Below are 14,348 nucleotides of genomic sequence, written 5' to 3'. Positions count from 1 at the left end.
TCTTGTTTTCATTTGGACCGAGATACCCCGCGGAAAATATAAATTCTGCTCCTATTGTAGGGTAAATTTGGAAATTCCGATGTAGAGTAAGATTGCGGTTTTGTCTGTGCACGTGAAACTCACGCTTGATTACAGGCGGGACTTGAGTGAAATGTTCGGAGGAAGCTTCCTAGAAACTTCCTCCGGGATTAAATAAATAAAACATCGCATCATCATATGGAGCTCAAGCAAATAAAGGTTAGACTTTGCTCCTTGTTAGCAGATGTTGATGTTCAAATTCTACCCAACCATAATTTGGTGATTTGAAGGCAGGGAGGAAGTAGATCAATCTGCTCCATCCATATAGTGAAAAATAGAGCATCAAGTTGTCATAGAGAGTTGCGGATCTGCATACAAAGTGAAGAAAATAACCCATCAAGTTGGCTCCGACCGAATCGCCTTCAATGCTTAAATCGGCCAAGATTTTAGAGCAACAGCGAGAATAGCAAAAAAAAACATCAAAGTAGAATAATCTTTCTAGATTGTTAGGCCTTAAATGCCTAACGTGGAATGCTCGACCTAAAGTACATCGTCAAGAGTTTAGCCTCGACTTTTGGGAGCTCAGCCTCAACTTTTAGAATTTCAGCCATCATGAGCTTGGTTGTAGGAGGCACGGTCTGGAAGTGCTTAGCTTGGGAGCTCGGACTCAGAACTTGGCCTAAGTGTTCATTTTGGAAGCTTGGCCTAAAGTGCTTGGCATAGAAGCTTGGACTTTAGGAGCTTAATAGCTCGGCCTCAAACTTGATAGCTCAGCTAGAGACTTGGTGGCTTGACCTTAGACTCGATAGCTCAACCTGGTTCTAGTCAGCGGCTGCGCATCTCACGTGCACATCGCTCGTATCTCAGATGCACATAAAGGCAGCTTTAAGGACTCGCATTTTGGTCTTCAAAGACGCAAATCTCGTACTCACGGCGCTCAGATCTCAGGTGACATAGAAAAGTGGCTTCTAAGAATGCGCATCTCGGTCTCTAAGGATGTGCATCCCATTTGGAGAGAAGACAGCATCTCGAAACGATCATCGAAGAGGAGTCGAGTGCAAGGATAGCCATGAGAGCTTGAGAGATTCTCCATAGGAGCCTCTTACAACGAGAGCTTGAGAGTCTCTCCTTAATAGCCTCTTACAATCTTTGCTTGGGAGCCTGTGGCCGTTCCTCTGCCCCCTCGGGGACAATAACAATTAGATAATAAGTCACATGATTTATAGAAAGAAAAATTTTCTTTTTTGGAAAAAGAAAGAGAATCCTCAAAGCCATCTAAGTCAGCATTTGACAAGACGAAACCGACTCAATATAAAGAAGTCGGCAAGCAATCGCTTCATCAACATAAGCATTCCAACCATTAAATGAGAAACGTAGATGGACCAACTCATGGCTTGACTCCATTCTCTATCAGGGCAAATGTTCCCAAATTTGTTTATCCAACCAAGTCGGTTGTTGAGAGGACCAATTTGCCTAACTTAATTAAAAAAGACAGCATGCAACCGAGCATCTTTATTATGCATCGGAAGGTTTAAGAGTACTCGCCGGCGGCATTTTTGGGCAATGTCTTAGATTGACCAAGCTTCTTTTATAACCACCATTCCTTTTTTCTTTTTCTTTTTTTTTTATTGGGTCAAAATGGTATTTCATTCATATACCTCTAACGTGAATACAACCAAATATATTAAAGAAAAGTAAGCAAAATAAGGCGTGTGGAACGCCATCTAAACTAGACCAAAAGACTTCTTCAGTATGCCAGACAACATAAGAGGCGACCCAATCTGCTGCACTGTTCGCCTCTCGATAAACATGGGCAACCTGACAGGAGATTAGCTCCCGCACCAAACTCCGGGTGTCCCGTATCAGATGGTGGCCATCACCATACATGTCCACACCTCGTATCCAGTCAATCACCGTAGAACAGTCACCCTCGAGAACGAGTCTCTCGGCCCTCAGTACTCGTCTCGCAAACCAAACACTCTCCCAAGCAGCCTGCAGCTCTGCTCCCACCGTCGCACCGCCGAAAGTGCTCCGTCCCCCAGCAGCAATAAAGGTGCCCTGGTGGTCCCTGATCACAAAACCCACGCCCCCAGAGGCGCCATCCTCCGCCATGCCACCATCGAAGTTCACTTTAAGATAACCAGGGGATGGGGATACCCAAAAGAAGTAAGATAACCACCATTCCTTCTCTCGTCCACGTCATCCTCTACTCCTCGTGTTCCTGGGTTTTGCGACATGGGGAGCCGATGGGTGTTCGGTTTCTTTCACAAATTCGATCTACTGCCCAATTCGTAGCCACCGATGCTCCAAGGATATCTGCCATGTCTCCATCCATCTCCTTCTTTGATAATCTCTACCACTCGATTTCTCTCCTAGTTTGGCTTTCTTGAATCATCAGAATGGTTGCATTTTGTGGTACGATCTCCATGTTGTTCAATTTTTGCTAAGAATTCTATTTGTCATTTGTTTCTTTTCTTTTTTTGGTGTCTAATTATGATAACATATAGGTTTTATGAGAATATTGAGTTATTTTTTTTGGTATTTAGTCATGGTAACATGTAATTTTATGATATATAGGCTATCTCAAGGATTATTGTGATTTCCGATGTTTCAATGCTCTGTATTTTAGAGTTTTGCAGCTTTGAGATGCATACATGGGATAACCGTCTGAACAAAATGATAGTGATGTGATGGAAGGATTTTAATCATTTGATAATTAGAAAAATGATGCATTTATGATAAATTTCTTTGAATTCATTTGAGTAGAACAAGCGGAGATTTTGTACAACTAAAGCTTGATCAATTGCATATTTGATTTGAATCAAAATGGTAGACAGCAAAGTGGGGCATTTATTAAATATATTGATTTTAATAAAGTACAATAGGAACAGCTTCTTTCAAACTGCCGGTCAAATAAAGCGATGATCAAGATCTTCGTTAACATTTTAATGTTGAATGACTCACTCTCCGTCAAGTTATCTAGATATCATGCTAAAAGAATAACTGGAACTTTTAAATACAAACTCTTCTACTATCGAGTTATTTACATATATAAGGTTTTACATTAAGTTAGACCAAATCTACTTCTAAATTTATAGTCTTATTAAATTCTTTTCTTTGCATACATGATGATTTATTCCTCCACAATGCATGGTTTTTCGCATTTTGATGTCTAATAATTTTTACTTTTTAGTTAGATTCAAGTGAGATTTAAATAAATAGTTAGATTCTAACACTCGAATTAATTGATATGATCAATTTATTTCTATTTGAGAATTAAGTTATACCACATCCAAATTTAATCTTATTTCAAAATTAATTTTATGATGCCAAAAGTCTAATCCTATGAAAACCATAAGCTTCTCTTTCAATCCTTTTTTTGAGTTAAAGTAAGACGATTGGATTTTTAAATTTATAAATTATTTGGATCTTCTGCAATATATGCATTGCAAAGAAGATAGGCGACCGATTGCCCATCTATCATATGGCTGATATGTCGCCCATCCAGCCAAATTTGATCAAGGATGAGTTAGAGTTGATCATTAGTTGATGCAGAGAATATTAAATTTTAAATAGTTCTAGCCCGAAGCTTAATTAAAAATAAATATAATTTACCTAGGTTCACCGTACGATGAGCTCTAGATTGGTGGTGTATCTTTAAAAAAAAAAAAAAAAAAATCTTCGCACGGATCCACCCTTGGTTTCTGAAATGGTTACTTTGAAATCCAGGAGTTCGGATTGCTCGATGATTCGTGCAAATTACGATCCAACGGTTATTGTCGCGAAAGAAGAAGAATCGTTCTTTCGCCCGAAAGACACAATCCGAACTCAGGAGACCACCGCTGATCGGCGATGTTGGGGTTGGTGCTTATAAACCGCCTCGCGTACAGAACCTCGCGCCGGCGAAGGAGACCACCGCTCTCCGGCGATCCTGATGGGCCATCGAGGATGCCTCTCCTTTTATACCCGGGCTCTTAAACCCGTCTCCCACGCTATCTCATGGAAGCCGGTTGGTAGTCCCTTTCTCTCTCACGCGTGCGCGCCTCTTTCTCGCCGTCGCACCCTGTCAATAATACCGTCGCCTCTCTTTCTTTGTTTCTCCATGGAAGACGGGGAGGCCGCAGCAAACCCTAGCCTCGGACGTGTCGCGATCAGGGACGGGCCTCCACTCCGGCACCTCCACGACCGCGCGGCTCCTCCCGGCGATGGCCGGCGAGGGGCGGTATTTCGTCTCCGGGCCCCGCCGGGCGAGGATCCCCGCCACGATCGACCACGCCATGGACTCCCCCCTCTGCACCACTCTCTGCGGCGATGGGGCGAGGGTCCGGACCGTCGAGCACCTCCTGTCGGCTCTGGAGGCGTGCGGGGTCGATAACTGCCGCATCGAGATTGAAGGCGGAGACGAGGTTGTTGGGTTTCTTTTCCTGTTCTCTTCGTTAATGTTCCCGGCTTTGATGGTGCTAGGGTCTATTGCCCATCCCTTGGCCTTTAACGTCGCCTTTGCTTGAAAATTTATGCCATATTGCTGCTTCTTTATTCTAAATTGAGCCATTTAGGGGACGTATCTTGAGATAAATATGCAAAGAACAATGGAGTTCTTCTAGTGGGGCATGACAAGGTGAAATTTTGTAGGGAGAATTTCTAGTGCAAATGATAACCTAATTTTCAGATCCCTATGTTAGATGGTTCGGCGAAAGGATGGGTTGAGGCGATAGAACAAGCCGGTTTGTGTGCTGCGGAGGATTCCAGTGGCCATAATATGGATAAACTAGCACCCGAGCTGCATGAGCCCATGTATTTAAGGAGGAACGATTCTTTTGTAACTGCCTTCCCCTCCTCAAATGTTCAGATCACTTATGGAATAGATTTTCCGAAGGTACATTTTCTTTTTATTGCCAATTGCTACTGGGAAAATTTTGCTAACACAAGCTCCTAAATCTAGGCCACTCACTGCAACAAACCTCTCCAGTTTTTTTCAAAGATATTTTCCCGGAAAACTTGCTAAAATCTGTGAAAAAGAGATAACTATGTTTATTAGACATACAGCAAACATAATTTTCAAAAACTACATATAGCTATGAAATAATAAACAGGTCAGTTTAGCAATCTTATTTTATTATTATGATAATATGGGAAAATACAAAAAAAGTGTATTCCATGTATTCTTACTTGTTTTTACATAGTTCTATTGGCTACTCGATGGAGTTCTAGAACAAAAGTTTCCTGTTTAAAAATTGAGAAGATTTGAAATAGCCGAAGTCTTGTGAGTTTTTTTCTAATAAATTCAAAAATATCTTAAAAGTTTCCTGTTTAAAAATTGAGAAGATTTGATCATCATGAGCACACTATACCTTGTATTTATTGATCAAAAATATCACCACACATGGTTTGCTTACAATCATAAAATATATAAGTTATACTTTTGGTGTACGTTGTAATACATAAAAGTAGAAGGATGAGTGCATATTTCATGTCGTTCCTTAGAGTTTTGTTGTTTCAGTTTTCTCATTTCTTACATTTGACCTGATGCAATAGCATTAGACGCTCAAGTCATTCATTAACCCTATTGTGTGGATAGTTGACATTTGAATTATTTGGTTTCCATGGATTGATTTTTGTCCTTTTAAATATCTAGCAAACCATCGACATTGCATAACCATATGCTTGCAATTTATGCACTTATGCATGATATTGATGGTGGAAAACTAGCTGAAGGTGGAATATGATTTGTTTAATGGTTAAGGTGGAATATGATTTATTTAATGTGATTCGTACAATAATTCTTGATGATTAAGGTACTAAATCACATACGCATCATGTAACAGGTGCCAGCTATTGGTTGTCAGTGGTTCTCTTGTTTCTTGAATGCCTCTATATACTTGAAGGAAATAGCTTCTTCAAGAACATTTTGCATATATGAGGAGGTTCGGTTACATCTTACTGCACCTGTATTCGCAATCTTATTTTTCTCATTGCTGGTATTACTTGTCTTACTCCGTCCTGGTTCCATATAATATCAACATTTTTTAAATGGTGGCTGTAACTTTGGCATTTTTGTTTGCATTCTTCGGTTTTGTTCTTGAAACCCAATTTACATGGTGGCTGTAACTTTGGCATTTTTGTTTGCATTCTTCGGTTTTGTTCTTGAAACCCAAAGATGAATGAGTGGATTGATTTTTCTGAGAAAAAAGCAAACAGAATTGTATATATTGAAATAAGGAGCATGTGGAGAAAAATTTATTCCTCTGTCAAGAAGATAGAAAGGGACAACCTCCCAAAAAAACTAAATAAGAGTAGAGTTGGCAGAAGCAGCCATAAGTGGAGCCTAACAACAATTTGTGAAAAAGAAAAAGCATGCGCCAACCAGGGTATTGTTGCCATTGCTAGGTTCTATTGCCCGTATGCATTGTGTGTGTCCTTGAGATAGAATCTGGATGCTTTAAATGCTGTCATGCCTAAGCCTCTTTCCAGATGGCTGGTATATGGACATCATTTGATTGCAAGATATGTTCAGATTTGTCACTTTTTTTTTTACTTTCCATCTCAACTGATAGTCCTGCCTTTAAAATACAGGCCTTGTCCTACTTTTGGCAGAATGCATTGCTGCTTTATTATTTCAATTTTCAGTTTTTGTAATATTAAATTCAGTAGAGGTTTTGCACGTACATTTATTTTGCAATCATGATGTCCGTATTGGGCCAGTATAGAACGTACCATACCGTACCGGTTCGATACCGGTACTTGGTACTGGTGGTGTACTGACACTCAGTACGCCGAAAAGACCTCATACTATACTGGACCGATACAGTACTAGTGTGGCACCGGTATGGGGTCCAGTACCGAGATGGCGAACTTTGTTTGCAATAGTTTGTAAACATTTTGAATAGGCTATGCTAATACTGATATATTTTAATTTAAAATTTCTCATATTATCTCATATATCATAACCTGTCAATGTGCATACAAATTGTTTGTAGGTTGAAAGAATGCGCAATGCTGGGTTGATTCAAGGAGGATCAGCTGAAAATGCCATTGTTTGCAGGCGAGATGTCCCATAATTGTTTTGACATCATCTATGTTTATCATGTTTATTTTGGATGATTTTGGTGATTGTTAATCTATTAAAGTAGAGTGTAATTTTTGAAGGGAAGCGAGATACTATGATACTTGGCCTCCATGTGCAACCATCTAGCTATGCTTGGGGTTTGCATCATATATAGTGCATAGATATATCACTTACAACATTCTTAAAAAGAATCAGAAAGCAAAAATTGTGGCAAGATTACTTTATTTTTTATCATAAGTTGAAATTGGATTGTTTGAATCTGTCATTTGATATGATTTAGGCTAAGATCATGATGTTTTTAACATAAGAGCACATTTTGTGACTGAAATATATAACGTGGAACAATGTAACAGAGGTAAATGCTTACCTGATACCATCCCTAACTATTACGAGTGCCCTGACCTTGAGCTAAACTTAAACATATGAAGTCTTAATATTTCAAGCTTGGGCTTAATTTTAAACTTGTAGACTGACCTGACACAACCTCAATTCTGTAAGCATCTTGGGCTATGTCAGGCAAATTACCTAGTCATCTCAACCAGTTTGCAGCTTGATTGAAGCCAATTGGTGCTGATATTAAACTCAGCACGATCTTCCCATGTGTGTTTGTGTTTGTCTTGTTTTATCATTTCTAATTTTTTTAAAGCATTCTCTAATCTGAACGAGAGAGCCTTATTTTTTCGATTGTTTTGTCATTCCAAATTCCATGTGAAGCCTGTTTTAGGTCTGAAATTTGACAGACAAATCCTTGCATTATATATATAGTTCTCTCGCTCTATATGGTGGTGGTTATAATACACATATGGTGTCAAGAGAGAACTATGCCCTCAGAACGAAATTCAACATTGGGGGCTGAAAAAGTTGCAAACCTAAAACATTGGATGTGATCTACAAGGTTTAAATTTCCTATATACAAAAGATTACATGCTCTTTTGGGATTTTCAGATGTTCGTCGCAAATCTAATTTGTTTTATTTTTTCTTCTTCTTTTGTAGTGCCAGTGCTGGTTGGTTAAATCCACCACTACGTTTTCATGATGAACCTTGCCGCCACAAAGTTTTAGATCTTGTGGGGGACTTTTCTCTCTTTGCACAAAATGGTAACCAAGGGCTTTTGCTTGCACATATAATTGCATATAAGGTTTGGTTCTTTACTTATGATGCATATGTAACTTGGTTTAGTTATAGTTCAAAATTAATTGAGGTGGATATTTGTCCTTCCGTATCATATTGACATGATTAATTTGCCTCTCTTTCAACTTTATCCAGTGAACATTTGGAGGTTAACATTGAAATACTGTTTCTCCACTAGCTCTTTTTTGTAGTAGTATCCTTACTCCCGAAACTAAGATCTCATTGCTTTCATCTACTTCTTAATCTTCCTCATTTTGCAGACTTTGCATTTAATGCAAAGTTTAGGGAAATTTGAGGGACATTGGAATGGAGACTTGAAAGGTTAAAAACTGTTAAGAATTAAGGAACACATTAAAGAAAAGTTGGTGGTTTCCATTATGAGATTAAAGAGGAGTGTAGGATGGGAGAATTGTAACTCAAGCAGTGGTTTCTGGAGTAGATTTTGTACAAATAATTTTTTGGTCAGTAAAGGTGGCTGTAATTTGATATTAAAGGCAAATCCTTTGTTTTTATCTTATAACTTTTAAGAAAAATTAATTACAATAATAAATCCTTGTTTTACTAAAACCAATAAAGGACTGTGTTAGTGTATGCTTAGTAAAACTGATATAAGTTTATAGCAAAAAGCATTGCTTGACCTTTATTTTCTGAAAAGGTGCCAACATAGGGTGTCTTAACATACTAAATTCAAGCGTTTTAGGGGGAAAAAAAAAGGATGTTGCACTCTCTTAGACGTGCTGAGCATGCCATACGTGTAGACTTGTTCCATTTCAGTCTTGCCACCCATCTATGGGCTTGGTTATCTGGATGCACCTTGGTGATAGGGTGTTTCTTGGAGAACAGAACATCATATAATATCTCTATAATTCTGAGGATGACAGCCTGAATTTGAAGCATTGCTTTTAACAGAAAAGAAGAAAAATCTGGAAAAGACAACTGATATTATCTTTTAAAGATGCCATATTTAAATCATATTGCTGTACAGTATGGTCAGCACTGCATTGGATGTTTCCGAGCAGTGAGACTTACACCAATTTGCATTAAAGTTCCTTAGCCTTATGCACGAATTTTTGAATAAGCCATCTTCCTATCAAGGTTAAGGAGTCAACTGAGCATCTCAGCTAGTCCTTGAACTTTTGACCTTCAATATTGAAGAATAAAAAGTGGAGCAATCAAAGAAAAACTTTTAATAACAGTACTTTAATATATAGTGCTTGTACAACATTCATGATTTAAATAATTTCAGATTTACATCTTTAATTTTTAAAAAGAGGGAATTAGAAGATACAATTAGTGAATTATTTCAATCATCATCGGAGTGTCAAAAGAGGCTTGAATTGAATAAATTAAATATTCAAGGAAAAATTCTACATATATTTTGCCTCCTGTGAAAAAGTTTTCTGATGTAAGTATTCCTACCACTGAAGTTGATGAAAGATATTCTTGCCATCTGTGGACATTTTATGATCAACTTGTGATGCAGGCTGGTCATTCGCTGCATACTGAATTTGTGCGAAGCCTATTGAAGATTTGTTGATAAAAGTACGTCATAAGCTCATCTAAGGCTGCAAGTTGCTCTGAAAATGAACTCTATCTGCTGCCAAAAATGGTGTACAAAATTGTTGTACAATAATTTATTTGGATCCATACTTGTGGATACATACAGGATTGCAAATCGTACCCCATCCGATGGCTCCGATCGAGCAAGATCTTTATGGAATGTAAGGAGCAGGCATGTGATTGTTGCTGTAAATGTTTGAGCATAATATGACTATCTCTGATGGCAAAAGAAGGGCTTGTGGAGCACCTTTTTTCCATTATTTTTTCTTTTAGTATTTTCAGTGCAACCATTTCTGGGCATTATAAATTTGTTATATCAGAAGTGCTTATGGGAAGCTAAATCGGCAGTTTCATTTTCATGTGGAGAGGAAACTTGCACGAAGCCTTTAACTTCAATTTTCATGTCCCAATTTGAGCTATTGCTTAAACATAACATGGAGGACCTCTCAAGTGAGAAATGGCCTGAAGTAGTGATTTCGCCTGGCTTGCCTGTGTTTGGCTTGATTTAATGTCAATTTGATGCAAGTATGTTTTCATCATTTTATTTCTGGAATTCGACGTGTGTTTGGCTTGACTTATTATTTCAAGAGAGAAGATAATCATAAATGCTTGATGATAATTGATGGAAGCTATTCAGTGGCTAGAAATTTTGGCATCAAAACTATCTACCATCCAGTTGGTGAAGAGACTGCCAAATCCTAATGGAAGTACTGTAGCTTTCTCGGTACGCTAATAGCCACAGGAACCATTCATGGCAGAATGCTGTCCTGTTTTAGTGGTAAGAGATGTTTACCTTTCATTGTTTTTGTTGCTAAGTTGTTAGTGCATGTATTTCTTGACACTGATGTTGTTCTATTTTGTGATTATTGGGCACCTTCTTGGGCTAATTGCTGATTACCGTTCAAGCCCAGCATTTTCTACTGTTATAATGCAATTGCTCTGCTGGGATAAAAGGCTTCTCAGGTCTCCACTCTCCACTCATTTGTATGTTCCCAGCCCTTGATAAAAAACACCCCACATAGTTCTTTCCTCGAGGGAAAGACGAGAAGTGCACCATCTAAAAGCGGGAGGATGTTTTAACAAGTTATATAGCTGAAAAATAACCAGACAGAGGGTCACGGAGCATCATCCTTTCATGTGCATTGCATGTGCCCAAAAAGGTTCACAGTATATAGACAGTTGAAGCCAAAGATAAGCATTCTTTTCTTCTATGTCAATCCTTCTATAAAATAATAGCATTTGTGGTTTGTCTCTTGTTTATACTTTAGCATGGAGATCTTAACTAGGTCATCCATCTGTTCTTGAAATGTGCAAGAAGTTGTTTCTATGGCAGGAAGTTAAGTGAGTTTGCACATCTCATCGAAACTTTAATCAATATTCTTATTTTTAATATTTTGTTGGATATATTTAGTTTCTATGAGTATAATAGATTTAAATTTTCTTGCTTCATATTTCACTATAATTTGAATAGATATTGATATAATACTGGATTTTTCTAATATGTCTGTCTATTTCCTCTTCCTATTGATCATTGTCATTGCCACACTGAGAAAAAAGGATAGGTGTTGGAAAAGAAGCAGAGGGCCATATTATATGTGATGATTTTAATCATGTGGATCCAATTGCGACTTTGAGACCTGAAGCCTTACTTTTCTTCAGCAATGTAGTCTGGATGAGTTTCTTATTCACTTGCGAAAACGACATAATCTATTGGCCTTTTTCCCCATCCCTGTATTAGAAGAGGATATACCATGTACATAAGCATGTCATATGATAAGTTTTCTTCCGCACATCTATCTGAGCAAACCCCTCAAAGTTCTACCGTAGCCTGAGACTGTCATTGCCTTGCTAATAAAAAAATACTATTTATATTCCCATATCAACTAAGATCTCTGATTAAATCATCTCATGAAAACATCTAGAATGCAGACAATTGCTTATCTAATATAAAGCTCGCACTTTTTCTCATCAAACCTCAAGATTTCCATTGTTTGTGCTAACTCACTCATTTAATTTAGATACTGCAAAAATCTCTCTGAATTGAAAGTTACAAGGACGTTACCTGCAGCAAACTTAATGTTTGTGCATTATATTAACTTGATCCTAATTGTCCAGCATCTCTCTTTTCTAATCTTCATGTGCTAGTGATAAAACCAATGGACGCTGCTTCATGGAGTGTTATTTGCTTATCTGATTCTGTTCAGCGAAAAATCTGATTCTTCATGGAGTAGAATATGCAAATTAAGAGGTCATTTAAGTTGAGATGCAATGCTTCTATGCAAATCCCAACAGAATCTTCTCTCACATTCAACCCTAGAGAATTTTATGAAAGAGACACTCTTTTCATTAATGTGCACTCATATAATATTCTGTATACATGTTGTTTGGACATATGACCCTTCTTTCTATTTCCCTATTTCACTCTAAGATTGAAGAAATCATTACAATTATCCGAGATTTGTCGCCATTCACATGTACTGACAGTGTTTTGCTTTGGTCTGCTAATTATGCTTCACATTGTTGGCTGAGTCTATTAAAAAGAAGGCACTATTAGTTACAGATATTAGTTTTCATGGGAGTGAGACGAGAGACATGCAAAGGTTTTGGATGCTTGAGGTCACAGGGCCCATCAACTTCTTCCAGTCATCCCAAAATCTGGGGCCTTTGCTTCTCATGAAAGCGATGCCCCCCGCAAAGCACTTATTCTCCAGCATATTATCTCATCTCTGTCATCCCTGAAGGCAGTTCAGTCTCTTTTTCAGTGGCGCCGTAATCCCTTTTAGATGGTGACCTGCATGTGCCTTTGTATACATTGATGTGTGTGTGTGAGAGAGATAGTTATGCTATGATAACTAGATACCATCATGGACATGCATCAAACGATCAGGATGTATTGTCTAAAGCATAATATTTTATGCACTAATAAGAATGTGAAAGGTTATACTCCAGATTAACAAATGCAGCCTATGGCAGACATACAAATGAATTGCATGCGTCATATAACTTGTGACATGATATTGCCCAGGAAAAAGATTGTAACATCCAAAGCAGAGTCTGACTTATAAGTATCGATATAACATCACTATTGACGTTTGTGTTTTTTGCTTATAACATGTAGAAATCGATCAGTATATGACTAATCTCTTTCAACCATTTCTCTGGTCTTAGTTAGGTTGTCACTATTTAGTATTGATGATAAGTGGTACTGAGTCTGCTTGTTTAACTAGTTAGGAAGATAAGATTGGTTGCTCCCAGGAAATCATGTAGTCGTTGTGGTATGATAGCAGATTTGATTCATACCAGCCACAATCACATGCCAGCATGATTATTATTTCTGTTACATTTTAAATTTAAATCATAAATTTCAAATTCAATTTTAAGATACGGCAAAAATGATAATTTTGCATATCTCAAGATTGAGGGAAGACATTTGCATAACCGATATTTGAAATTTAATTTTAAATTTAAAATGCACCACAAATGGTAATCATGTTAGCCTATTTCGTGATTACATGAATCATGTCTGCTATTGATGTTTAAAATTCAAAATCAAATTTGGAATGTATTAAAAATGATAATCATATTGGTATATCTTGTGATTATGACTAGCATGAATCAAGCGTGCTATTATATACATCAGCATCTGTCGTGGTTTTCCCGCCTTTTTTTTTTATTTTGGCTCGAAAGAGAGGTAAAGCACAAACTAGTTCTACCAAATACCAAATGCTCCTCCCCCTCCCTTCCAAGTGCTTGTCGACAGCCAAGAAGATTCTTCAATGTACATTAAAGCCCTCCTCCTTATCCAGCTATATCATCTCTTGCCTACCTTTTCCAATACATGCCACAATAGTTTACAACTGCCAACTGAGTCTCTTTGTGGCTGTAAGCAGATAGGAGAATATATATGTTTGCGAGCTACATTGGATGCTTGGAATGACGCACAGATGGGTGGAATGATTCATACCCGACTTTCATCTTTATGGGCTGTAGTTGCACAATGCCAGGATCGACAGTCCCACTATGACATGGAACAGCCATATCGGTGAATCCTTGCCTGACAAGTGACAAATACCCTGTTTCATCCGATACCTGCAAACTTTTGTATATGGTTCCCACCAACTAAGTCAGTTTTCCTGGTGAAACAGCGAATCCACTGCTATTACATAGATTGAAGTGCTCAAAGAAAGTAATGAAAGCCCATTATTTTATGATATATGCTATGATGCACTCTGATATGTCAGTACTAGTCCAATATAATGTTATAATACTTTTGAGTACAAGTACCAGCTCTGATCATTTAACATATTTTAAACATCATAGATGTATTCTACCAATAAACAGTGCACCGCCATCTATGACAAGTTTTATATTTAAGAAGCCACCAGACAGGCAAACGAAAAAAAGTGCATGTCAGACCTCAGATTAGCAGGTCGCAAGTTTTGGTTCGTGGGAACGGACAACTTAAGGATTTCTTCAGTTGATCTCTCTAATTCGGACTGGTTGAGAGCTGAATTTAATGGAAATCTTGATACAAACGCATCGAACTTCGGTATTCACTGTTTGTAGATTCCT

The 14,348-nt window shown here is 38.0% G+C and overlaps 1 protein-coding gene across 6 annotated transcripts; it reads left to right on the top strand.

The window, feature by feature from the left end:
• Positions 1-3,833: 3,833 nt before the first annotated feature.
• On the top strand, positions 3,834-10,257 carry LOC103701142 (putative UDP-3-O-acyl-N-acetylglucosamine deacetylase 1, mitochondrial). Of its 6 annotated transcripts, none has more exons than XR_015972264.2 (8): positions 3,834-4,027; positions 4,128-4,424; positions 4,688-4,894; positions 5,844-5,942; positions 6,996-7,060; positions 7,850-7,979; positions 8,079-8,223; positions 9,700-10,257. XR_015972264.2 is itself a non-coding variant. In XM_008783140.6 (8 exons), exons 1-7 carry the CDS (start codon positions 3,953-3,955, stop codon positions 9,720-9,722), a joined length of 870 nt encoding a protein of 289 aa, XP_008781362.3. In that variant the 5' UTR covers positions 3,834-3,952; the 3' UTR covers positions 9,723-9,758; positions 9,883-10,172. The 6 variants fall into 6 exon arrangements, 5 of the variants coding, with proteins under 5 accessions (XP_008781362.3, XP_088565278.2, XP_008781354.3 ...); XM_008783140.6 differs by lacking the exon at positions 7,850-7,979 and having other exon boundaries at positions 8,079-8,182; positions 9,700-9,758; positions 9,883-10,172; XM_008783125.6 differs by lacking the exon at positions 7,850-7,979 and having other exon boundaries at positions 3,836-4,027; positions 9,700-9,758; positions 9,883-10,257.
• Positions 10,258-14,348: the final 4,091 nt, after the last annotated feature.

Source organism: Phoenix dactylifera, chromosome 12, assembly GCF_051530095.1.
Source record: "Phoenix dactylifera cultivar Ajwa chromosome 12, Ajwa_hap1_PhDact_Kaust_v1.1, whole genome shotgun sequence".
Lineage (NCBI taxonomy): Eukaryota > Viridiplantae > Streptophyta > Magnoliopsida > Arecales > Arecaceae > Phoenix > Phoenix dactylifera.
Note: the sequence above shows the minus strand (reverse complement) of the source record. Positions and strands in the feature narration are given on the sequence as shown.